This window comes from Oncorhynchus clarkii, chromosome 19 (assembly GCF_045791955.1).
Source record: "Oncorhynchus clarkii lewisi isolate Uvic-CL-2024 chromosome 19, UVic_Ocla_1.0, whole genome shotgun sequence".
NCBI lineage: Eukaryota > Metazoa > Chordata > Actinopteri > Salmoniformes > Salmonidae > Oncorhynchus > Oncorhynchus clarkii.
In genome coordinates this window covers 55,415,673-55,440,723 of record NC_092165.1, presented here as the reverse complement: position 1 = coordinate 55,440,723, position 25,051 = coordinate 55,415,673, and the positions used below count along the sequence as shown (strand labels likewise).

General features: G+C 40.9%; 2 protein-coding genes across 4 annotated transcripts in view; both read left to right on the top strand.

The window, feature by feature from the left end:
- Positions 1-1,443, top strand: part of LOC139374350 (transcription cofactor vestigial-like protein 2) — a 13,083-nt gene extending 11,640 nt beyond the window's left edge. Inside the window, exon 4 of one of the 2 annotated variants that reach the window (XM_071115390.1) lies at positions 436-1,443. In XM_071115390.1, the coding sequence (XP_070971491.1) occupies positions 436-479 (44 nt within the window). In that variant the 3' untranslated portion in view covers positions 480-1,443. The remainder of the gene's footprint in view (positions 1-435) is intronic. The other variant, XM_071115391.1, reaches the window with a different exon arrangement.
- A 13,514-nt stretch (positions 1,444-14,957) lies between these two features.
- On the top strand, positions 14,958-20,944 carry LOC139375388 (cathepsin L.1). 2 transcript variants are annotated; one of them, XM_071117122.1, is made up of 9 exons: positions 14,958-15,076; positions 15,206-15,306; positions 15,918-16,060; positions 16,571-16,768; positions 17,259-17,456; positions 18,071-18,236; positions 18,944-19,052; positions 19,628-19,729; positions 20,664-20,944. In XM_071117122.1, exons 2-8 carry the CDS (start codon positions 15,207-15,209, stop codon positions 19,725-19,727), a joined length of 1,014 nt encoding a protein of 337 aa, XP_070973223.1. In that variant the 5' UTR covers positions 14,958-15,076; position 15,206; the 3' UTR covers positions 19,728-19,729; positions 20,664-20,944. The 2 variants fall into 2 exon arrangements, with proteins under 2 accessions (XP_070973223.1, XP_070973225.1); XM_071117124.1 differs by having other exon boundaries at positions 15,032-15,075; positions 15,203-15,306; positions 20,664-20,937.
- Positions 20,945-25,051: the final 4,107 nt, after the last annotated feature.

The following is a 25,051-nucleotide window of genomic DNA, read 5'->3' as shown; positions in this document are numbered from 1 at the left end:
TATACTGTAGGGCACAGTTGTTGTTGAGCTGTATACTGTAGGTCACAGTTGTTGTTGAGCCATATACTGTAGGTCACAGTTATACTGTATGTGTCTTTGCTGCTGTTGTATGGAATAAACAGGGAATTAGTGTCATCCACACACACAGACACGCACACACACGCACGCACGCACGCACACACACACACTCACACACACACACACTCACACACACACACGCACACGCACACGCACACGCACACACGCACACACACACACACACACACACACACACACACACACACACACACACACACACACACACACACACACACTCCCCACATCAATGTCCTTACTATTTGCTCTGACCAATAAGTTGTTTGGATTAAAGACCAGGAGCAGCCAGAACAACCGTTTTGCCTCGTTCTCATTGTTTTCTTCTGTCTCTTTTTCCAGGCCTCCAGCATCACAAGAAAGGGAAGGAGCTGTACTGGTTTTAACGACCCTCCTCTGTCGCCATCGACCAGCCATTACCAGATCCAATTTGGACCTCTGGAACTCTACCATTGAAGCGCCCCTTCCTCCCCCTCCTCCCCGTCCCGTCGTCCCTCTTTATCCCTCACCCACTACCTCCTCGTCTCCCTTCGCCTCCCCCCAGGCCCACAGTGCCAGCTGAGAGGCTCCAGGTCAGTGTGTTTGCACTGTGGAGATAAGGACTCATAGGCTGGACTCGTGGAGAGCAGAGCAGAGAAAGAGAGGGACAGAGAGAAAAGGGGTACAGCTTTAGTGACCACTGCTCTGTGTTCTGTGGCGTCTGGCCTCTCCTCTCCTATCGCTGCTCGGGGCTCAGCTGTGTGGCTGCGGCAGCATAGAGACTGTTGGTGACCACTGCTCTGTGTTCTGTGGCGTCTGGCCTCTCCTCTCCTATCGCTGCTAGAGACCGTTGGAGGCCACTGGCATGGTGCTGGCAACAGTGACCTGGTTTTGACAGAAAGGCAGAGGGGGAGAGACTTCTTTTGGACACTGGGGAAGAAGAAATAACGATGAATGATATCTGGTAGCCCACTGTTACACTACATCCCCTTACTGCATATTATCTCTGTGTTGACACTGTATTCATCCTCATCCATATTTTCTGGGCAATTATCTGCATGTGAACAGATGGACATGCGACCATCGGTCTGGCTGTGTATGGATTTGGATTGTGACTGTAATCATAATGCTGTTAGTTTTTGTTTTTGTTTTAACACTTCGGTAAGTCAACAACATCAATCAGCCCAGCTGATCAAACTGCTGATCAAGTATTTCATCATTGTAACGTGTTCCATTGATGTTACTGTCGTTTGTTTATACATGACATTTTTTGTCGTTTTAAAAGTCGGATCTTAGTGTGTCCTTTCTCTTGCTTTTGTCAAGAAATAATATAATTATCAATAAATATTTTTATGGTACATTCAGACTTTCTTTCACTATCTGTCTGGATTTCTTTGAGTGATTATAACACTTATTTATTATTAATCATTAATTGGACCAATTATTTCATTATTATATGGACCAGTCAGCATAAAGGAAAAAGTATGAACCCAGAGGCAAAACTGGTTGTAATGATATCATCAGGACGTCTGGTTGTAATGATATCATCAGGACGTCTGGTTGTAATGATATCATCAGGACGTCTGGTTGTAATGATATCATCAGGACGTCTGGTAGCAATGATATCATCAGGACGTCTGGTTGTAATGATATCATCAGGACGTCTGGTTGTTAACAAACTGGTTGTAATGACATCATCAGGACGTCTGGTAGTAATGATATCATCAGGACGTCTGGTAGCAATGATATCATCAGGACGTCTGGTTGTTAACAAACTGGTAGTAATGATATCATCAGGACGTCTGGTAGTAATGATATCATCAGGACGTCTGGTAGCAATGATATCATCAGGACGTCTGGTAGCAATGATATCATCAGGACGTCTGGTTGTAATGATATCATCAGGACGTCTGGTTGTAATGATATCATCAGGACGTCTGGTAGCAATGATATCATCAGGACGTCTGGTTGTAATGATATCATCAGGACGTCTGGTTGTAATGATATCATCAGGACGTCTGGTAGCAATGATATCATCAGGACGTCTGGTTGTAATGATATCATCAGGATGTCTGGTAGCAATGATATCATCAGGACGTCTGGTAGCAATGATATCATCAGGACGTCTGGTAGCAATGATATCATCAGGACGTCTGGTTGTAATGATATCATCAGGACGTCTGGTTGTAATGATATCATCAGGACGTCTGGTTGTTAACAAACTGGTTGTAATGACATCATCAGGACGTCTGGTAGTAATGATATCATCAGGAAGTCTGGTTGTAATGATATCATCAGGACGTCTGGTTGTAATGATATCATCAGGACGTCTGGTAGTAATGATATCATCAGGACGTCTGGTTGTTAACAAACTGGTTGTAATGACATCATCAGGACGTCTGGTAGTAATGATATCATCAGGACGTCTGGTAGCAATGATATCATCAGGACGTCTGGTTGTTAACAAACTGGTAGTAATGATATCATCAGGACGTCTGGTAGTAATGATATCATCAGGACGTCTGGTAGCAATGATATCATCAGGACGTCTGGTAGCAATGATATCATCAGGACGTCTGGTTGTAATGATATCATCAGGACGTCTGGTTGTAATGATATCATCAGGACGTCTGGTAGCAATGATATCATCAGGACGTCTGGTTGTAATGATATCATCAGGACGTCTGGTTGTAATGATATCATCAGGACGTCTGGTAGCAATGATATCATCAGGACGTCTGGTTGTAATGATATCATCAGGATGTCTGGTAGCAATGATATCATCAGGACGTCTGGTAGCAATGATATCATCAGGACGTCTGGTAGCAATGATATCATCAGGACGTCTGGTTGTAATGATATCATCAGGACGTCTGGTTGTAATGATATCATCAGGACGTCTGGTTGTTAACAAACTGGTTGTAATGACATCATCAGGACGTCTGGTAGTAATGATATCATCAGGAAGTCTGGTTGTAATGATATCATCAGGACGTCTGGTTGTAATGATATCATCAGGATGTCTGGTAGTAATGATATCATCAGGACGTCTGGTTGTTAACAAACTGGTTGTAATGACATCATCAGGACGTCTGGTAGTAATGATATCATCAGGACGTCTGGTTGTAATGATATCATCAGGACGTCTGGTTGTAATGATATCATCAGGACGTCTGGTAGTAATGATATCATCAGGACGTCTGGTTGTAATGATATCATCAGGACGTCTGGTAGTAATGATATCATCAGGACGTCTGGTTGTAATGATATCATCAGGACGTCTGGTTGTAATCATATCATCAGGACGTCTGGTTGTAATGATATCATCAGGACGTCTGGTAGTAATGATATCATCAGGACGTCTGGTTGTAATGATATCATCAGGACGTCTGGTAGTAATGATATCATCAGGACGTCTGGTAGTAATGATATCATCAGGACGTCTGGTAGTAATGATATCATCAGGACGTCTGGTAGTAATGATATCATCAGGACGTCTGGTTGTAATGATATCATCAGGACGTCTGGTTGTAATGATATCATCAGGACGTCTGGTAGTAATGATATCATCAGGACGTCTGGTTGTAATGATATCATCAGGACGTCTGGTAGTAATGATATCATCAGGACGTCTGGTTGTAATGATATCATCAGGACGTCTGGTTGTAATCATATCATCAGGACGTCTGGTTGTAATGATATCATCAGGACGTCTGGTAGTAATGATATCATCAGGACGTCTGGTTGTAATGATATCATCAGGACGTCTGGTAGTAATGATATCATCAGGACGTCTGGTAGTAATGATATCATCAGGACGTCTGGTAGTAATGATATCATCAGGACGTCTGGTAGTAATGATATCATCAGGACGTCTGGTTGTAATGATATCATCAGGACGTCTGGTTGTTAACTAACTGGTTGTAGTTAACAACATTTCTGTCCAGAATATGGCGTCTTTCCTATCATGTGTTGCCGTTGTCATGAGTACAACTGTCTTTACCTAAGATCAATTTACAACCAGAAAATGACGGAATAGTCACATTACATGTCCAATTTTGCCTGCTGGGAAAGCTGGTGATAAACAAATACCTGGAGGTTTATGTGACACTTGAAATGATAATGTTTGAGTTATTGTTAGCAACATAGTTTTGTGGGGTGTAAATTAATTGAAACAGAAATCAGTTCCTAATTCTCAAGGTTGGAGTTCTTTTCCAGCCTCAATCCAAAGACCTTTCATTCCGTTCCGTTCCACCCCCATTTGACACTTTGTCACCTATAAAGTGGGAACGAGCGGTGAATTTCAGTTACGTGTAATCGAAGATGCCTCCAACGCTCCCAGTTATGTTCCCTGTTAGGTCTCCACTTTGAGTTAAGTGTTGCTGCTCTGTTGATATTTGTGGTAGACTACCATCAGTGTCCACCCCCATAGAGGATGTTTTCATTATAATTGGTCATGGCTTGGGAAACTTAGAATGAGCATTGTTTTTCGATGTGCTGAGGCAGAGGTGTCAATGTGAACCACTTACTTGCAGCAAGTAGCTATGGACAGTGCTGCCCTCTGGTGGAGAGTTCTCATTAGTACTCCAGATAAGCAAAATGCCATCAGCCAGCACAGAGAATAAAGTACCCGAGTGAGTAACTGCTATAGGTCATGTTCATTTATATCCATACAGGAACTGAAATAGAGAAGAATTTGAGTTAAGAATGCCCATTAGGTATATTCCTTGTATCAACATTGATTGAACGGGATCATGAATGACACCAGTGGGAACAAAATAATAGGAGTATTTGTTACAAAATAATGATAATATGCCATTTAGCAGACTCTTTTATCATAAAGCAACCTACAGCCATGCATTATTCATATGGGTGGCCCCAGCGGGAATTAAATCTACGACCCATGGCGTTGTAAGCGTCATGCTCTACCAACTGAGCCACATAGGACTATTCACAGTGATTATACCGTGAGTTTTTCAAGATCATCAGAGGCCCTAAAGGTTGTTATTGTAAATGTTTTCTCATTGTATGGCTGGTTAGATAAAGGCAAAATAATAAGTAAATAAATGCTATTTCTTAGACCACGAATATGCCATGATAATCCTCAACATCATGTATAGTAACAGAAACCCAAACTGACCCAGAGTCGGTTTCCAGAATGACACGTTGTCCACCAGACAGCAGGTCATCTGAGTTACTGTAATAGGAACCAAAACTGACCCAGATTCAGTTACCAGGCGAAGTGAGGTGACGTATCATGGAATGGAGTCACAAGTCACGTAAAAATAAAAAATAAACGTTTTAAATTCTTACTTTCACATTTATTATGCTTATTTATTACAACTAATTAATTGAGGCCTGTTTGACACAATTTTTTTAATGTCTTATTTAATATGACGGATGTGTTGATGATAACATTGTTCAATGTGGTTTTATGGCAGCCTAACCTTCAGCTTATTTGACCTTATTGGTTAAATTGATTTAAACATGTCTGGTATGTTAGCAGACCAGTTCCTTTACCTTGTTATAGACTACCAGGTGATTGGTCTTGAATTGCAGCCAGGTGACATTTATTGGACAGCAACCAGGTTTTAATGTCAGAGAAGGGCTGTGCATTTGCTGGCCTAAAGTGTCTGTCACATTGGCTGCGTTTATACAAGCATCCCAATTCTGATCTTTGCCCAATTATTGGTCTTTTTGACAAATCACATATTTTGCCAGGAAAAAAAACAAAAGATCATAATTGAGCTGCATGTGTAAACAGCCAAAATGTCACACAGTACTATAGACTAATAAGGACATAAACACATGCAACCTTTCCATGGAACCACTGGCCCATCGGTGAACATTCGACATAGTCTGTCATGTGACAATATCAACACGATCTCACAAACACAAGTCAAAATGAGACGTTTGGCCAACTGCCACCTGCACACCTCGTGAAAAAACACCGTCAACATTGATCTCTGAACTCTCCTTCCTTTCTAGTTAGTTATATGTTCTTCTCTGGCAAATCAAGTAGACTTGTCACTTGACTCCAGCTGTAAATGCATTCATTATAGGTCGTTAACTTTATGCATTCACACTTTAACTCACATAGCACCATACCAGGTGTTCAGTGGTTAATCCACATGTGAAATCATGTGATTTTTCTGTTAGGGTCTGTGTGTACGTGAGAGATTGCAGGAGTGTTGTGGTTTTACTGTACAACGGTGGTGGTCTCACGGTCTCATTCAGAAAGTCTCTTTCGGGGGTAAGGTGACAGCACACCTCCCCCACAAGCCCTGGCCTCATTTTGATGGCTACAGTATACATGAACTCCCAGATTGAAAATGAAACCTAAATACATTAGCTAAATACATTCTAAATACATTCTAAATCAGTATACATGAACTCCCAGATTGAAAATAAATGTTAGCTAAATACATTCTAAATACATTCTAAATCAGTATACATGAACTCCCAGATTGAAAATAAATGTTAGCTAAATACATTCTAAATACATTCTAAATACATTCTAAATACATTCTAAATCAGTATACATGTACTCCCAGATTGAAAATAAATGTTAGCTAAATACATTCTAAATACATTCTAAATACATTCTAAATCAGTATACATGAACTCCCAGATTGAAAATAAATGTTAGCTAAATACATTCTAAATACATTCTAAATACATTCTAAATACATTCTAAATCAGTATAACACATACATATACATGTAGTCAAAATGCAACGAAGGGGTTTGATATTACTATGATATTTTATGATATGAATGCATAAGATGCATACAGAGAATCTTTTACATACAGTTACTGCACTTATGAAAACAGACCAATTCATTTGATAAATGTCATGGCCTTTTCTTTTCCTGCATATCCCTTATGTATTTCTCTATAAACACGTGGGATCCACACACCACACACCCAGCAAGTCTTCCCCTAATAGAAAAACTGAGTTAATACTAAGATTGGTGAGGTGACAAAACCATTGCACTCATTCTAAACAACATCTTCTCTCAGTAATGTAACCAGTTCTAGATGAGTGTTAATAGTGTATTGTACCAATCTGTTTAGAGTAGTCTGTTAATAGTGTATTGTACCAGTCTGTTTAGAGTAGTCTGTTAATAGTGTATTGTACCAGTCTGTTTAGAGTAGTCTGTTAATAGTGTATTGTACCAGTCTGTTAATAGTGTATTGTACCAGTCTGTTAATAGTGTATTGTACCAGTCTGTTAATAGTGTATTGTACCAGTCTGTTAATAGTGTATTGTACCAGTCTGTTAATAGTGTATTGTACCAGTCTGTTAATAGTGTATTGTACCAGTCTGTTGATAGTGTATTGTACCAAACTGGCCTTTTGGCAATCTTAAAATATGAACAGTCTAACATGACACAGAGTACAAGCAGTGGAATGTATCGAAACAGACTGGTACCCAGGCTAGAGGAATGTTGGCTAAACAGATTGGTACCCAGGCTAGAGGAATGTTGGCTAAACAGATTGGTACCCAGGCTAGAGGAATGTTGGCTAAACAGACTGGTACCCAGGCTAGAGGAATGTTGGCTAAACAGATTGGTACCCAGGCTAGAGGAATGTTGGCTAAACAGATTGGTACCCAGGCTAGAGGAATGTTGGCTAAACAGACTGGTACCCAGGCTAGAGGAATGTTGGCTAAACAGATTGGTACCCAGGCTAGAGGAATGTTGGCTAAACATACTGGTACCCAGGCTAGAGGAATGTTGGCTAAACAGACTGGTACCCAGGCTAGAGGAATGTTGGCTAAACAGATTGGTACCCAGGCTAGAGGAATGTTGGCTAAACATACTGGTACCCAGGCTAGAGGAATGTTGGCTAAACAGACTGGTACCCAGGCTAGAGGAATGTTGGCTAAACAGATTAGTACCCAGGCTAGATGAATGTTTCGAAACAGACTGGTACCCAGGCTAGATGAATGTTGGCTAAACAGACTGGTACCCAGGCTAGAGGAATGTTGGCTAAACAGATTGGTGCCCAGGCTAGAGGAATGTTGGCTAAACAGACTGGTACCCAGGCTAGAGGAATGTTGGCTAAACAGACTGGTACTCAGGCTAGAGGAATGTTGGCTAAACAGATTGGTACCCAGGCTAGAGGAATGTTGGCTAAACAGACTGGTACCCAGGCTAGTGGAATGTTGGCTAAACAGATTGGTACCCAGGTTAGATGAATGTTTCGAAACAGACTGGTACCCAGGCTAGATGAATGTTGGCTAAACAGATTGGTACCCAGGCTAGAGGAATGTTGGCTAAACAGACTGGTACCCAGGCTAGAGGAATGTTGGATAAACAGATTGGTACCAAGGATAGAGGAATGTCAGGTAAACAGACTGGTACCCAGGCTAGAGGAATGTTAGCTAAACAGACTGGTACCCAGGCTAGAGGAATGTTAGCTAAACAGATTGGTACCCAGGTTAGAGGAATGTTAGCTAAACAGATTGGTACCCAGGCTAGTCTCTGAAGACCGGTACCCAGGCTAGTAATTTCCTACACACCTGAAGGGTTCTCTGGCCTGAGTGTGACAGACTGCATGACCTGACAGCACCAACTCCTGTCTTCCCATCACACAGTTCGAAGAAAAGCTTAATGGATTTCAAATCAAACAAATCAAATGTTATTTGTCACATGCTTTGTTAATAACAACGGGTGAAGACTGACAGTGGAATGATTAATTATGGGCCCTTCCCAATAATGCTGAGACAAAAATATATAATAATAATGTTAAAATAATAACACAAGGAATAAATACACAATGAGTAAAGATAACTTGGCTGTATACAGTACCGAGTTGAGGTAACTGACGTAGATATGTACATATATGTACATATTTACATACCTTACCTTCCTGACAAAATAGAACATGGATACCGAACAGACTTTTTGTATCCAGTGTTGTTATAGCTCTGAGAAAGATTAACTACCTAGACTGGTGACCAGAAGAAGGCTGACTTCGAGGTTTTACTGAGTTCATTGTCATTCTTATCAGAACGTTTGGCTTAGCTTTTCATTTTTCTTTCTACTGTATTTTATTGTCTGTGGCTTTTGTTTTGACATGAATGTCTTGTGACTTAGAGAAACGCCCATGTCCACTGCCCTCGTGAGGACTATTGTCCTACAATGACCATGCTGAAATTCACCATTGGAAAAGTTTTGGCAGATTTAGTAACATTTAATCATTGTAAATATGTCACTTAAGCTGACATATTAGGTGTCACTGAAGCTAACATATTAGGTACTGTTGAATACTTGTTTCTGACTGGCTGGAAGGGCATTCTAGCCAGTGCATTATTTCTCTACATACCACACGATATATCAGCACGGTAGTAATCAATGGCTTTACTTCATTCTTACATGTTCTATGTTTGAGTTGCTTTGAAAGTTGAATTGAAAACATTATTGGCATTGCTGAATACGATCGTGGAACACACCTTTCACGTCGTTCATTATTTTCCATAGAACATATTTACCCTCTCGTTGACTTTCCCCTACGTGTCACTTTTGGTGGCATATTACGTATGTCACAAAAATAACTTATTAGTGATATGTCACATAGAATGGCTACGATTAAGGACAGGTAAAATGAGGGAGAGAGACTTAGGAGGGAAAGTTAAGTGAAAAACATTGAGAGGGAAACTTTCCAAGCTGAACTTCTAACAGGAAGTTTGTGGGTAGACAGGATGTTCTGCACTGTTGTTGATGGAAATATACAAGAATAATCGATGTTTTTGAACAGAGCAGGCACTCAATACCTATGGCTTGAATTCACACAAGATCAGAACGATAGCAGGTTGCTGCTGCAGGAAAGAGTTCTCTACTCTTGTGTAGTAATTCAAATCAAAATCAAACACTGTCTTAACTAAGGTGTTGCTATTTCATACTGATGCCAAAACATGTACAGTGCCTTGCGAAAGTATTCGGCCCCCTTGAACTTTGCGACCTTTTGCCACATTTCAGGCTTCAAACATAAAGATATAAAACTGTATTTTTGGTGAAGAATCAACAACAAGAGGGACACAATCATGAAGTGGAACGACATTTATTGGATATTTCAAACTTTTTTAACAAATAAAAAATGAAAAATTGGGCGTGCAAAATTCTTCTGTATGTTTGAAGCCTGAAATGTGGCAAAAGGTCGCAAAGTTCAAGAAAGCCGAATACTTTCGCAAGACACTGTATGTTTGGCCCCAAAAAAGTAGAAAGAAAATTGAAGGAGACATGATTAAGAGACATACAGCGGATTCAGACCCCTGGACTTTTTCCACATTTTGTTACGTTACAGCTTTATTCTAAAATTTATTAAATAAAACAAATTCCTCATCAATCTACACACAATACCCCATAATGACATCACAATACCCAATAATGACATCACAATACCCCATAATGACATCACAATACCCCATAATGACAAAGCAAAAACAGGTTATTAGAAATGTTTGCAGATGTATTAAAAATAAAAAACAGAAATACCTTATTTACAAAAGTATTCAGACCCTTTGCTATGAGACTCAAAATTGTGATCAGGTGCATCCTGTTTCCATTGATCATCCTTGAGATGTTTCTCCAACTTGATTGGCGTCATCCTGTGGTAAATTCAATTGATTGGACATGATTTGGAAAGGCACACACCTGTCTATATAGGGTCCCACAGTTGACAGTGCATGTCAGAGCAAAAACCAAGCCATGAGGTCAAAATAATTGTCCGTAGAGCTCAGAGACAGGATTGTGTCAAGGCACAGATTTGGGGAAGGGTACCAAAAAAATGTCTGCAGCGTTGAAGGTCCCCAATAACACAGTGGCCTCCATCATTCTTAAATGGAAGAAGTTTGGAACCACCAAGACTCTTCCTAGAGCTGGCCGCCCGGCCAATCTGAGCAATCGGGAGAGAAGGGCCTTGGTCAGGTAGGTGACCAAAAACCCGATGGTCACTCTGACAGAGCTCCAGAGTTCCTCATTGAAGATGGGAGAAAGTTCCAGAAGGACAACCATCTCTGCAGCACTCCACCAATCAAGCCTTTATGGTAGAGTGGCCAGACATTAGCCACTCCTCAGTAAGAGGCATATGACATCCAGCTTGGAGTTTCCCAAAAGGCACCTAAAGGACTCTCAGACCATGAGAAACAAGATTCTCTGGTCTGATGAAACCAAGATTGAACTCTTTGGCCTGAATGCCAAGCATCACGTCTGTAGGAAACCAAGTATGGTGGTGGCAGCATCGTGCTGTGGGGAGGTTTATCATCAGCAGGGACTGGGAGACTAGTCAGGATCAAGGGAAAGATGAACGGAGCAAAGTACAGAGAGATCCTTGATGAAAACCTGCTCCAGAGCACTCAGGACCTCAGACTGGGGTGAAGGTTCACCTTCCAACAGAACAATGACCCTCAGCACACAGCCAAGACAATGCAGAAGTGGCTTCGGGCAAGTCTCTGAATGTCCTTGAGTGGCCCAGCCAGAGCCCAGACTTGAACCCGATTGAACATCTCTGGAGAGACCTGAAAATAGCTGTGCAACGATGCTCCCCATCCAACATGACAGAACTTGAGAGGATCTGCAGAGAAGAATGGGAGAAACTCCCCAAATACAGGTGTGCCAAGCTTGTAACGTCATTCCCAAGAAGACTTGAGGCTGTAATCGCTGCCAAAGGTACTTCAACACAGTACTGAGTAAAGGGTCTGAATACTAATGTAAATGTGATATTTCAGTTTTCTTTTTAAATATACATTTGCAAAAATGTCTGAAAACCTGTTTTTGTTTTGTCATTATGGGGTGTTGTGATGTCATTATGGGGTATTGTGATGTCATTATGGGGTATTGTGATGTCATTATGGGGTATTGTGATGTCATTATGGGGTGTTGTGATGTCATTATGGGGTATTGTGATGTCATTATGGGGTGTTGTGATGTCATTATGGGGTATTGTGATGTCATTATGGGGTGTTGTGATGTCATTATGGGGTATTGTGATGTCATTATGGGGTGTTGTGATGTCATTATGGGGTATTGTGATGTCATTATGGGGTGTTGTGATGTCATTATGGGGTATTGTGATGTCATTATGGGGTGTTGTGATGTCATTATGGGGTATTGTGATGTCATTATGGGGTGTTGTGATGTCATTATGGGGTATTGTGATGTCATTATGGGGTATTGTGATGTCATTATGGGGTGTTGTGATGTCATTATGGGGTATTGTGATGTCATTATGGGGTATTGTGTGTAGATTATTGAGGGGAAACCATTTAATCCATTTTAGAATAGAGTAAAAACTGTAAATATATTTTTTGTTCCAACGTGTTCTCAGTGAGATGACCAAAACATCAATCATTTGTGTGGGACATGAAGTAGATACTCGAACAGCTGTGATGTTACGTGTGTGTGTGTGTGTGTGTTCCTCTTATGCCCTCCCAGCATCACCTATTTAAGAGGAATTACCATGACCATTACCACAGGACATCTGGACACCCCCGAAACAGTCCAATAGGAAGACATGGTAGTGGAGAGCACAGCACACACCACTACCATGTGACACCCAGTAATAGATGAGAAATGGGGAAATGAAAATCTTCTGTAAATGACACATTTCTTTCAGAGAAGTTGAAGCATCACCGTTGACGGAAACCCTGATTAGAAAATGAAACTAATTCAGGCCTACATGTGCACTGGAAACAAAGTGGTTCAGTCAATATTGTTTCCATGCTATTTCACTTATGTGATAATGCTACTGCACTGTAATCATGTTGCATCAAATAACTGTTGACATACGCATACAACTTTCAACTCAATCGATCCCGGGTTTAATGTGGATTTAATCACTCAAATCAAATCAAATTGTATTGGTCACATACACATAGTTAGCAGATGTTAATGCGAGCGTAGCGAAATGCTTGTGCTTCTAGTTCCGACAGTGCAGTAATATCTAACAGGTAATCTAACAATTCCACAACAACTGTCAAATTTTCATTCAACACACAAATCTAAAGGGATGGAATGAGAATATGTACATATAAATATATGGATCAGCGATGACCGAGTGGCATAGGCTAAGATGGTATAACATTTTATTTATTTAATTTTTTATTTGACCTTTATTTAACTAGGCAAGTCAGTTAAGAACAAATTATTATTTACTTCAGATTTCTTCAGCCTCCTCAGGTTGAAGAGGCGCTGTCTTCACCATACTGTCTGTGTGGGTGGACCATTTCAGTTTGTCCGTGATGTGTACGCCGGGGAACTTAAAACTTTCCACCTTTTCCACTACTGTCCAGTTGATGTGGATGGGTGGGGGGGGGGTGCTCCTTCTGGTGTTTCCTGAAGTCCACAATCATCTCCTTTATTCTGTTGACGTTGAGTGAAAGGTTGTTTTCCTGACACAACACTCCGAGTGCCTTGCCCTCGTCCCTGTAGGCCGTCTCGTCGTTGTTGGTAATCAAGCCCACTACAGTTGTGTCATCTGCAAACTTGATAATTGAATTGGAGGCATGTATGGCCACACAGTCATGGGTGAATAGGGAGTACAGGAGTGGGTTGAGCACACACCCTTGTGGGGCCCCAGTGTTGTGGATCAGCAAGGTGGAGATGTTGTTTCCTACCTTCACCCGTCAGAAAGTCCTGAACCCAGTTGCACAGGGCAGGGTTGAGACCCAGGGCCTCAAGCTTAATGACGAGTTTGGTGGGTACTATGGGGTTGAATGCTGAGCTGTGGTCAATGAACAGCCTTCTTACATAGGTATTCCTCTTGTCCAGACGGGATAGGACAGTGTGCAGTGTGATGGCGATTGCATCGTCTGTGGACCTATTGGGGTGGTATGCAAACTGAAGTTGGTCTAGGGTGGCAGGTAAGGTGGCAGTGATATGATCCTTGACTAGTCTCTCAAAGCACTTCATGATGACAGAAGTGAGTGCTATGGGACGATAGTCATCTAGTTCAGTTATCTTTGACTTATTGGGTACAGGGACAATGGTGGCCATCTTGAAGCATGTGGGGACAGCAGACTGGGATAAGGAGAGATTGAATATGTCCGTAAACACACCAGCCAGCTGGTCTGAGCATGCTCTGAGGATGCGGATAGGGATGCCGTCTGGACCGGCAACCCTGCGAGGGTTAACACGTCTAAATGTCTTACTCGCGTTGGTGACGGAGAAGGAGAGGGGGAGTTTCTGCCTATGGGACGGTAGTAACAAAATGGAGTCATGGTTGTATTTGCCGAAGGTAGGGCGGGGGAGGGCCTTGCGGAAGATAGAGCAGCAGAGGGAATTGCGGAAGTTAGAGCAGCAGTGATCCAGTGTGGTGCCTGTACGATACCTACAATCAATATGCTGATAGAATTTAGGTAGCCTTGTTCTCAAATTTGCTTTGTTAATATCCCCAGCTACAATAAATGCAGCCTCAGGATATATTGTTTCCAGTTTGCATAGAGTCCATACTGAGACAGCGGGGGGCTGTTTCTGTCTCTCAAGTTATATATCTGGTGAAATTCAGCCACTTGTGAATTGATGTAAAATTATGAAAACACAGAGAGTGACGAAAGATAAATTAGTATTATTATTTTAAAAAATTATTGGTAATTTATTTGCGGAAGCTTGGCATCCAAGAATACACGGCACTGGATTGGTTGATTGCAAATTCAATCTGTATGTCTTTTTTGCTCTGTCACAAAATACTGTAAAGACTAATGTCATTTTTCCATCTACAATAAAGAAGATCTAAATGTCATGATGTTCTCTAAAACAAAGGCATGTTTGTCATGCAACTGTTCTAGTGTGATTTCCCACACCCTGTTTTCTTCCTGTAAATTGACTGGTAAGCATTCTCTGGTCTGTCTCGCCCCCGTGTCTTCCCCTGCTGAAGTTTATGGCTTCGTGACAGGCACCTGACTGAACAATAACCACAGCAAGTACTTAAGCAGAGGACAGAGTGACAGTTATCCATCACCAGCCAGTGGCTTCAAGACATCCTACACACACACACACAGGTGAGTAGCCACAGACACAGACAGACACACACATGCTTCCTGTTTCAGAAACATCTGACGCTTACTGTAGCTCCGTGTATGATCTGTCTCCTGTTGTTCTTAGTAAATCTCTGCTGTCTTTCTCCTCAGAATGAAGTTGTTGGTAGTTGTGGCTGCTGCTCTGGCAGTGGCGAGTGCCGCTAGCCTCTCATTGGAGGACTTGGAGTTCCATGCCTGGAAACTGAAGTTTGGTAAGAGAAGCATCTCTTTTCACGTCAGCTTGTTTCACTTTAGCTTCTTATCATTGACAACAATGGAGTGTGTGACTATCTACTTTTTTCTTCATGTTTCTTATCAATCTGAACCTCTGCTCTCTCGTTATCCTGTTTAATGGAGTCTGTGACTATCTCTGTTCTTCATGTTTCTTATCAATCTGAACCTCTGCTCTCTCGTTATCCTGTTTAATGGAGTCTGTGACTATCTCCTCTGTTCTTCATGTTTCTTATCAATCTGAACCTCTGCTCTCTAGTTATCCTGTTTAATGTGATGTAGAGCAGGAGGACATCAACCTTTTCTTTCATAAGAGCTGCTTACAGACAACTACAAAATGTCTCGAAATACTCACAAGCCTGCATATTTTGTTATTATAATTGGTGATATTTAATAGAGGCACCTGTTAGTCCTGAACGTCTGGCTTTATTGTTTTCCATTGTTTCCTCACGGAGGGCTTTGAGATGAGTAGATTTAACATGGACTTATGTCAATAAAACATGGATTTACTGTGTGTCAAAAATAGTAATGTTTAGTCAACTTATCTCAAGTCTGAATAAGGCCTTGAATGAACTGACTTTGACTCCTACAGGGAAGTCTTACAGCTCTCAGGTGGAGGAGGCTCAGCGTATGACCTCCTGGATCTCTAACCGGAAGCTGGTAGTGGTTCACAACATGCTGGCTGACAAGGGCATCAAGTCCTACCGTCTGGGCATGACCTACTTCGCTGACATGGTACGGCCCAGAAACTTGTCACTGTAGACATAGAACAGATCACATATGTATATGTCAATTTATGAAGGATAAAATGATTAAATGAACAATAGAAGGATCTCTCTTTGTCTGTCCCATTTTCAGATTTACAGCATTCATAGAAAAATTAAGAAAACTAACACGATTAAATTGACAATTAAATTGACATGATTTTGATGAACTATGGACTTGTTAATATGTTGTGATCTGTATCCTTTATCTGAACTAAATAATGAAAAACAATAGAAGCTTAGACCCCCCCCCCCTCAAAAAAAAGAAACAAGGGAAATAGTCATTCTGAAATAATTTAGTCCATTGATAATAAATAATTATTATAACGGATTGGATTTATATAGAGCCGTTCTACCAACTAAGGTTCTCAATGTGTTTTACATAGTAAGTGGAAACCTTACCTCATCCACCAACAATGTATCTAATATAAATGATGTATATATTAGTATGTGTATCTATTGTTGTGCCCCACTATCACAGGATAACGAGGAGTACAGACGCGTCATCTCCCAGGGCTGCCTGGGCTCCTTCAACGCCTCCAAGGCCCGCGGCGGCTCTACCTTCTTCCCAATGCTTGGGGACAACGACCTGCCCACCACCGTGGACTGGAGGGACAAGGGCTACGTCACCCCCATCAAGGACCAGAAGCAGTGTGGCTCCTGCTGGGCATTCAGTGCGGTAAGAGAGGGAGAGGGTGGGAAGGGGTTAAGAGAGTGAGTTAACTACAACCTAAACTCTGCTCTAGTTGAGCAGTAGAGGCTGGTGGGAGGAGCTATAGGAGGACGGGCTCATTGTAAAAGCTGGAATGGAATTAATGGAACGAAGTCAAACACATCAAACATATGGAAACATATGTTGGACTCTGTTCCGTTTATTCCATTTCAGCCATTACATTGTGACATCCTACAGCTCCTCCCACCAGCCTCCACTGTAGACTAATTCTAATTCTGTTCTAATACTTGTTCTGTTTCGTCTTGTGCGTGGTGAGAGAGAAACAATATCCACAGTCTGTAAATGTTTCCACTTTTCTATTCGGCTGTTTTTAAAACACTGTGGGTTGTGACCCTAAAACTTAGCAAAAGGTACATCTATTAGAATGTGAGTGTCCTTAATTGTACATTTACATCTTCCTGCCCTGTCTCTCTAACTCACCATCTCCCTCCCTCAGACTGGATCTCTGGAAGGCCAGCACTATAAGAAGACCAATAAGCTGGTGTCCCTCAGTGAGCAGCAGCTGGTTGACTGCTCCGGTGATTTCGGCAACATGGGCTGCATGGGCGGTCTCATGGACCAGGCCTTTGAGTACATCAAGTCCTTGGCCCCTGGAGGCGTGGATACTGAGGACTCCTACCCCTACCAGGCTGAGGTAAGTACTGAGCAGTGAGCAGTGGGAAGGCTTGTGTTCATTAGGGCCAAATGTTTAAAAACATTTCCCAATGGAAAACTAAAATTAGCGTTTCTTAATTAACTCATTAGGCCTTCCCTGTTTCAGTCCATTTTTAATGTCATCCTTCTCCCAATGGACCCTCTCCTCATGGACCCCCTGCCGTTCCATGTATTTGAACTTCCAGAGCTAGCACACCTTATTGAGCTTGTTGACTAATTAGGTAAATCAGCTAATCAAGGGTAACGTCTGGGGGTCCCCCGAGGAGAGGTTTGAAAACACTGGGCTATGACTCCTTTCTGACTCAAGGAAGTAGCACAACACTGCCATCTAGGGTATATATTTAGCGGTGCAATATATTCTGACAGAAAGGAGCATTATTTTACAACGATGCATTTAGGTATGAATTTTAGGTTTTAAATTCGCTATGAGGTATGTGCTTGCACTTCTACTAGTTCATGCTATTTTTGCCAATTTTAATGTAGATACACCTGTTTTAAGAATACATATTTTTATGCTTAGTCAAAATAATGCTGTGGAAACAACTAGCAACTATGTTTCTGTAGGGTTTATTTAACAACCTCTTTCTTTGACAGGACAAGAAGTGCCGCTACAAGCCCGACAGTGTGGGTGCCACCTGCAGCGGGTTTGTTGATGTGACCAGTGGTGACGAGAGCGCACTGCAGCAGGCGGTGTCCACGGTGGGACCGGTGTCTGTGGCTATCGATGCTGCACACTCCTCCTTCCAGCTCTATGACTCAGGTGAGATCGTTTCTCTAGAGGAATCGTGTTATGCATTTTAAGACACGGCTCACTCCAGTCTGAGCCTACACCTGTCATCTTGGTCACACTTTAAACAAACTATAACATCTAACGCGCAATGACACCTTCCTAAACCCTTGATAAGGCCCAGGTATATGCTTCACACATATTTTATAAGCAAATAGATCCTGACATCTGGTTCTTTACCAAATGTGGCATTAGCCTTATATAGTTTATAGTGTGACATTTTCTTATGAATGGTTTGTGAAGCATTTATGTAGGCCTTATAAAGGGCTTATGAAGGCTTCATTGAGACTGACTCCATAGCTGGTTGTTCATAACTGTGAACTGACTGTGATTTGCGGTTCTGGGCGGAAGGTAGCTTAGCGGTTAAAAGGTTGGGCCAGTAACCGAAAGGTTGCTGGTTAGAATCCCTGAGCTGACTACTTGAAAATATGTCAATGTGCTCTTGAGCAAGGCACTTAACCCTAATTGCACCTGTAAGTCGCTCTGGATAAGAGCGTCTGCTAAGTATATGCTCCCTATATGCTCCATCCTTTTGTACATTGAATGCAATATATTGACTAAGACGTCAACAACTGTGATCCCTTTCTTTTGCAAAAGCCTCACAATGTGACAAATATAAACTGATACCAGGCTGACATTGGGTGCATATTGATAATAATGGAATGTTTGTTTATTCCCAGGTGTCTATGATGAGCCAGAGTGCAGCAGTGATGATCTGGATCATGGTGTGCTGGCTGTTGGCTATGGCACTAGTGATGACGGCCAGGACTACTGGCTGGTGAAGAACAGGTAAACAACAACATATTGCATACGGTATCAAATAAAGCTAGGCCTATTGGATTGGTCAAGAGCAACTATAAATCAATGGCGTTGCAGCTGCATTCCATAATCTCAGTACTGTCAGAGATGGGCTCTGGTATAACAGGACTGGGGGTATTTTAGTTAGCATGGTTCCTGATGTACCCATAGCAGACTGTGATGCTACAAACAGGTGGGGGAAGCAGTCCGACACTAATATCAATGAACGATGTTATGCTATTGCTAAATGCTAAGTCAGTGGTTGCTTGATGAACGATATTATGCTATTGCTAAATGCTAAGTCAGTGGTTGCTTGATGAACGATGTTATGCTATTGCTAAATGCTAAGTCAGTGGTTGCTTGAAGAACGATGTTATGCTATTGCTAAATGCTAAGTCAGTGGTTGCTTGATGAACGATGTTATGCTATTGCTAAATGCTAAGTCAGTGTTTGCTTGATGAACGATGTTATGCTATTGCTAAATGCTAAGTCAGTGGTTGCTTGATGAACGATGTTATGCTATTGCTAAATGCTAAATCAATGGTTGATCGATGTGTGTGTTCCAGCTGGGGCCTTGAATGGGGAGATAAAGGCTACATCATGATGTCCAGGAACAAGCACAACCAGTGTGGCATCGCCACCGCTTCCAGCTACCCCCTGGTCTAAGGGTGAGTCTGATGGCCATCAGTGTCTATCACAACTATATCTATACTCACATACTATCTCATTCACATATTATCTCATGGGGTGGCAGGGTAGCCTAGTGGTTAGAGCGTTGGACCGGTAACCGAAAGGTTGCAAGTTCGAATCCCCGAGCTGACAAGGTGCAAATCTGTTGTTCTGCCCCTGAATGAGGCAGTTAACCCAATGTTCCTAGGCCATTTTGTTCTTAACTGACTTGCCTAGTCAGTAAAGGTAAAATTAAATTCGCTGCTATAGTATTAGTGTCTATCACAACTATATCTATACTCACATACTATTTCATTAGCTACTATAGTATTAGTGTCTAACTACATATCATTCACCTACTAGCAGTGTCTATCCCAAACGCATATAATTGAAATGGTAACCATGATGAATTGATGTTGAACCTTACTGTGTATAATCCCAGACAGAAGGGCCTTTGTGTACTGAGTAAAGATTCATGTTGGATTGAAGCTGAGCTACTCATAAAGCTACTCATAAAACAACTCATGCACTTATATAAATGAGTCCAAATTAAATCCAATCAAACTTTATTTATACAGCACATTTCAGACATGGAACACTGTTCTTTACACACACAAAGAAAACACTGAAAATAAAAGCTGAAATATTTACTACTCAAACATAAGATACAAAACAAAAGAATGACAAACTGAATAACTAAAAAGCCCCTGACGGAAAAGCAACGCAAAAAAGACGTGTTTTAAGATCTCTTCTAAATATGTCCACAAGGCCAAAAGTTCAGTCCGTTTGGTAATTCATCAAATTTTCCCAAAAAGCTGATCATAACAACTTAACCTTTGTAATTCACAGTGATTAATAGCTATCACTATAGTTCAGTACATTGGCCAGTCGGTTTCTGTTGATGGTCAATGTTTTTGTATTTCCCCTACACAGATCCAGGAGAGGATATCTGAAGATGACTTGACACAGACAAAACCAGAGCAATAATTTAAGCAAATTTTAGTTTTTGTAGCAATAACCAGAATTTTTAGATGTTGTGCATTATTTCTTTGGTAGTTGAGGGTCACACATTTCATTATACAGTACACCCAGAAAATAGTCCTGTTCTAAGAATGTTATTCATGCGCAAAAAAAACACTAAAAATCATTCTGATTTTCAAATGTAAATAAATGTAAAAAATTAAGAAAATAAAAGTTTTACAGCTGTGCAACTATTTGTGGTGGAGATTCAATGTGTGTTTCAATGTGGGGTGATTAAGGACAAAGTACCTACTTAAAATGTGTTCCCTATTCTAAAGTATAGGCTAAGCATATTTTTACTTGCAGAAATATTCTCCAGAAATGACCTCATTGGACAGAAAGGTGCACATCTTAAAATCCCATAAAAATCCCATGCTTTTATAATGACATACAGTACCAGTCAAAGGTTTGGATACACCCACTCATTCAAGGGTTTCTCTTTATTTTCACTATTTTCTACATTTTAGAATAATAGTGAAGACATCAAAACTATGAAATAACACATATGGAATCATGTAGTAACCAAAAAAAGTGTTAACCAAATATATTTTATATTTAAGATTCTTCAAAGTAGCCACCCTTTGCCTTGATGACAGTTTTGCACACTCTTGGCATTCTCACCACCAGCTTCATGAGGTAGTCACCTGGAATGCATTTCAATTAACAGGTGTACCTTGTTAAAAAAGTTAATTGGTGGATTTTTTCCCCTTCTTAATTAGTTTGAGACAATCAGTTAAGTTGTGACAAGGTAGGGGTGGTATACAGAAGATAGCCCTATTTGGTAAAAGACCAAGTCCATATTATGGCAAGAACAGCTCAAATAAGCAAAGAGAAACGACAGTCCATCATTACTTTAAGACGTGAAGGTCAGTCAATCAATAACATTAAGAACTTTGAAAGTTTCTTCAAGTGCCATCGCAAAAGCCATCAAGCGCTATGATGTAACTGAAGACCGGCACAGGAAAGGAAGACCCAGCGTTACTTACTGTACCTCTGCTGCAGAAGACAAGTTCATTAGAGTTACCAGCCTCAGAAATTGCAGCCCAAATAAATGCTTCACAGAGTTCAAGTAAAAGACACATCTCAACATCAACTGTTCAGAGGAAACTGCTTGAAGGCTGCTGAGGGGAGACCTGCTCGTAATAATGGCCGGAGTAAATCTGGTTCTACTCAGCAAAGTGAAATAGGTTAATTAATTCTTCCAGTGACCACATGGAACAAATTATAAATTGCAACTTTAATTAGAATATAGGCTAACACAAAATCCTAATAGAGAGAACCTGTGCATTTGCAGACAAGACCTATGAGTCCCATCAGGAAGAAGCCAATCGCAAGCTGATCTGGCTAGCCAAGTGGAAGATGGTGATGGAACACAGCAAGAGGGTGGAGAAAGGCCTGGAGACATACACTATGGGGCTGAATTACTTCTCTGACCTGATATGGTACCATCTTGGTCTGTCAAACTTGAGTAGTCAGAAAGAAAGGTCTAGCAATGACTTTCAATATCTGGGTGTTTCATGGTAACTAATTGTGAGTCTGTTTCTTTGCTTCATGTTAAAGAATAGGGATGAGACACCTCTAGGATTTTTGACCTTCCCACATGGTGCTCCAATCAATAAAATGTATTTATTCAATCAAATGTATTTATAAATCCCTTCTTACATCAGCTGATATCACAAAGTGCTGTACAGAAACCCAGCCTAAAACTACAAACAGCAAGCAATGCAGGTGTAGAAATCCAGCCATTCACGGATATGGTATGTCTCATTTAATATATATATATATATATATATATATATATATATATATATATATATTTTTTTTTTTTTCACCTTTATTTAAACCAGGTAGGCTAGTTGAGAACAAGTTCTCATTTACAACTGCGACCTGGCCAAGATAAAGCAAAGCAGTTCGACACATACAACAATACAGAGTTACACATGGAATAAACAAACATACAGTCAACAATACAATAGAAAAAGTATATATACAGTGTGTGCAAATGAGGCAGGCTAAGGGAATACATGGACCATGGTGGCGAAGTAATTACAATATAGCAATAAAACTACTAGGGTACTAGGGTAGAGATACTAGGGTGTAAAGGAGCAAAATAAATAAATACAGTATGTGGGCTATTTCCAGATGGGCTATGTACAGGTGCAGTGATCTGTGAGCTGCTCTGACAGCTGGTGTTTAAAGCTAGTGAGGGAGATAAGTCTCCACCAATAGTGATTTTTGCAGTTTGTTTCAGTCATTGGCAGCAGAGAACTGGAAGGAAAGACGACCAAAGGAAGAATTGGGTTTGGGGGTGACCAGTGAGATATACCTGCTTGAGCGCGTGCTACGGGTGGGTGCTGCTACGGTGACCAGTGAGCTGAGATAAGGCGGGGCTTTACCTAGCAGAGACTTGTAGATGACCTGGAGCCAGTGGGTTTGGCGACGAGAGTGAAGCGAGGGCCAGCCAACGAGAGCGAACAGGTCACAGTGGTGGGTAGTATATGGGACTTTGGTGACAAAACGGATGGCACTGTGATAGACTGCATCCAGTCTGTTGAGTAGAGTGTTGGAGGCTATTTTATAGATGACGTCGCCGAAGTCGAGGATCTTTAGGATGGTCAGTTTTACGAGGGCATGTTTGGCAGCATGAGTGAGTCATTACATTGCACAGGATCACAGAGTAGAATGATGGATTATGGGATGTCCTTATGTCACGCCTCTCAGTTGTTGACGTTGTTTCCTCTTACAGAAAAGTGATTGGTACCAGAGAGACCGTAAACGCGCCAGTCCAGCTCCAGTCATTTCTGCTAACAAGGTACACTCTTAGAAAAAAAAAAGTGCTACATAGAACCTAAAATGGTTCTTCGACTGTCCCCATAGGAGCACCCTTTGAGTAATTAAGTTTGGTTCCAGGTAGAACCCTTTTGGGTTCCATGAAGAACCTTTCCACAGAGGGTTCTACACGGGACACAAAAGGGTTCTACCTAAAATCAATAAGGATTCTACCTGGAACAAAAAAGGGTTCTCCAATTGGGACAGCCGAAGAACCCTTTTGGAACCCTTTTTCTAAGAGCGTTCACTATATATTAGTGATATTCATGCACTTCTAGACATGATCATCCTCAACCACTACATGATCTGATCATGTTGACGAAGCAAAAAGCTTCCCGTAGAAGAAAAGAAAATACCCAAGATTCTATATGGCTCCTCATATTTATTTTTTATTTAACCTTTATTTAACCAGGTAGGCTAGTTGAGAACAAGTTCTCATTTGCAACTGTGACCTGGCCAAGATAAAGCAAAACAAGTCGACACATACAACACAGAGTTACACATGGAATAAACAAAACATACAGTCAATAATACAATAGAACAAAAGAAAGCAAAAAGTCTATATACAGTGAGTGCAAATGAGGATAGTAAAACAAGGAACATTTGACCTTGAGGGAACATTTCCCGCATCTCCATGAGAACAAAGGCTATTTTAAGCTTAGCGGTTAGGTTTAAGGTTAGGGTTAGAATTAGGTTAGGGTGAAGGTTAGGGTTACAGGTTAAGGTTACAGGTTAAGGTTATGGTAAGGGAAAATAGGATTTATTAATGGAAATACATTTTAGATTGCCACAAATTCAGAAGAACGTAAAATGGCTGTCTGTTTTTCTGCCTGTGTGTATGGTTGTGCTTGCTCAAAGGCTAATTGTACACAATTTAATATGAGACTAAAGTTATACACAACACCAGCTATTCAGCCTTGTAGGGCTACAGTACACTGCCTTCAGAAGGTATTCACACCCCTTGACTTAATCTACATGCTGTTGTGTTACAGCCTGAATTCAAAATGGATTATGTAGATTTGTATTCTCTCACACATCTACACAAAATACCCCATAAAGACTAAATGAAAAAAAAATTCTAGAAATCTTTGCAAGTTTAATGAAAATGTAATTCCAGCAAATCTCATTTTTATACAGTACCAGTCTAAAGTTTGGACACACCTACTCATTCAAGGATTTCTTTATTTAGACTATTTTCTACATTGTAAAATAATAGTAAAGACATCAAAACTATGAAATAACACATACGGAATCATGTCGTAGCCGAAAAAGTGTTAATCAAATCAATTTTTTTATTTTTTTATTTGAGATTCAAAGTAGCCTGCCTTTCTTGAAGAAGTTATTCAGTCTAGTGGCTCGTTGCCACCCACCCTAACACAGTCTTCAATAGTGCTTCTCCTTAAGGGGAAAGACCCCACTTCCTGTTCTTCATTTAGGCCCCGAAGTCTCCTTAATGTGGATGTAAAGGTGCT

What these genes read in the sequence shown, in the direction of transcription:
- LOC139375388 (XM_071117122.1), top strand. Translation starts at nt 15,207, where the DNA reads ATGAAGTTGTTGGTAGTTGTGGCTGCTGCTCTGGCAGTGGCGAGTGCC. An exon ending in TGCCTGGAAACTGAAGTTTG is followed by an intron (nt 15,307 to 15,917) that starts GTAAGAGAAGCA and finishes TGACTCCTACAG; the next exon opens with GGAAGTCTTACAGCTCTCAG. An exon ending in CTTCCAGCTCTATGACTCAG is followed by an intron (nt 18,237 to 18,943) that starts GTGAGATCGTTT and finishes GTTTATTCCCAG; the next exon opens with GTGTCTATGATGAGCCAGAG.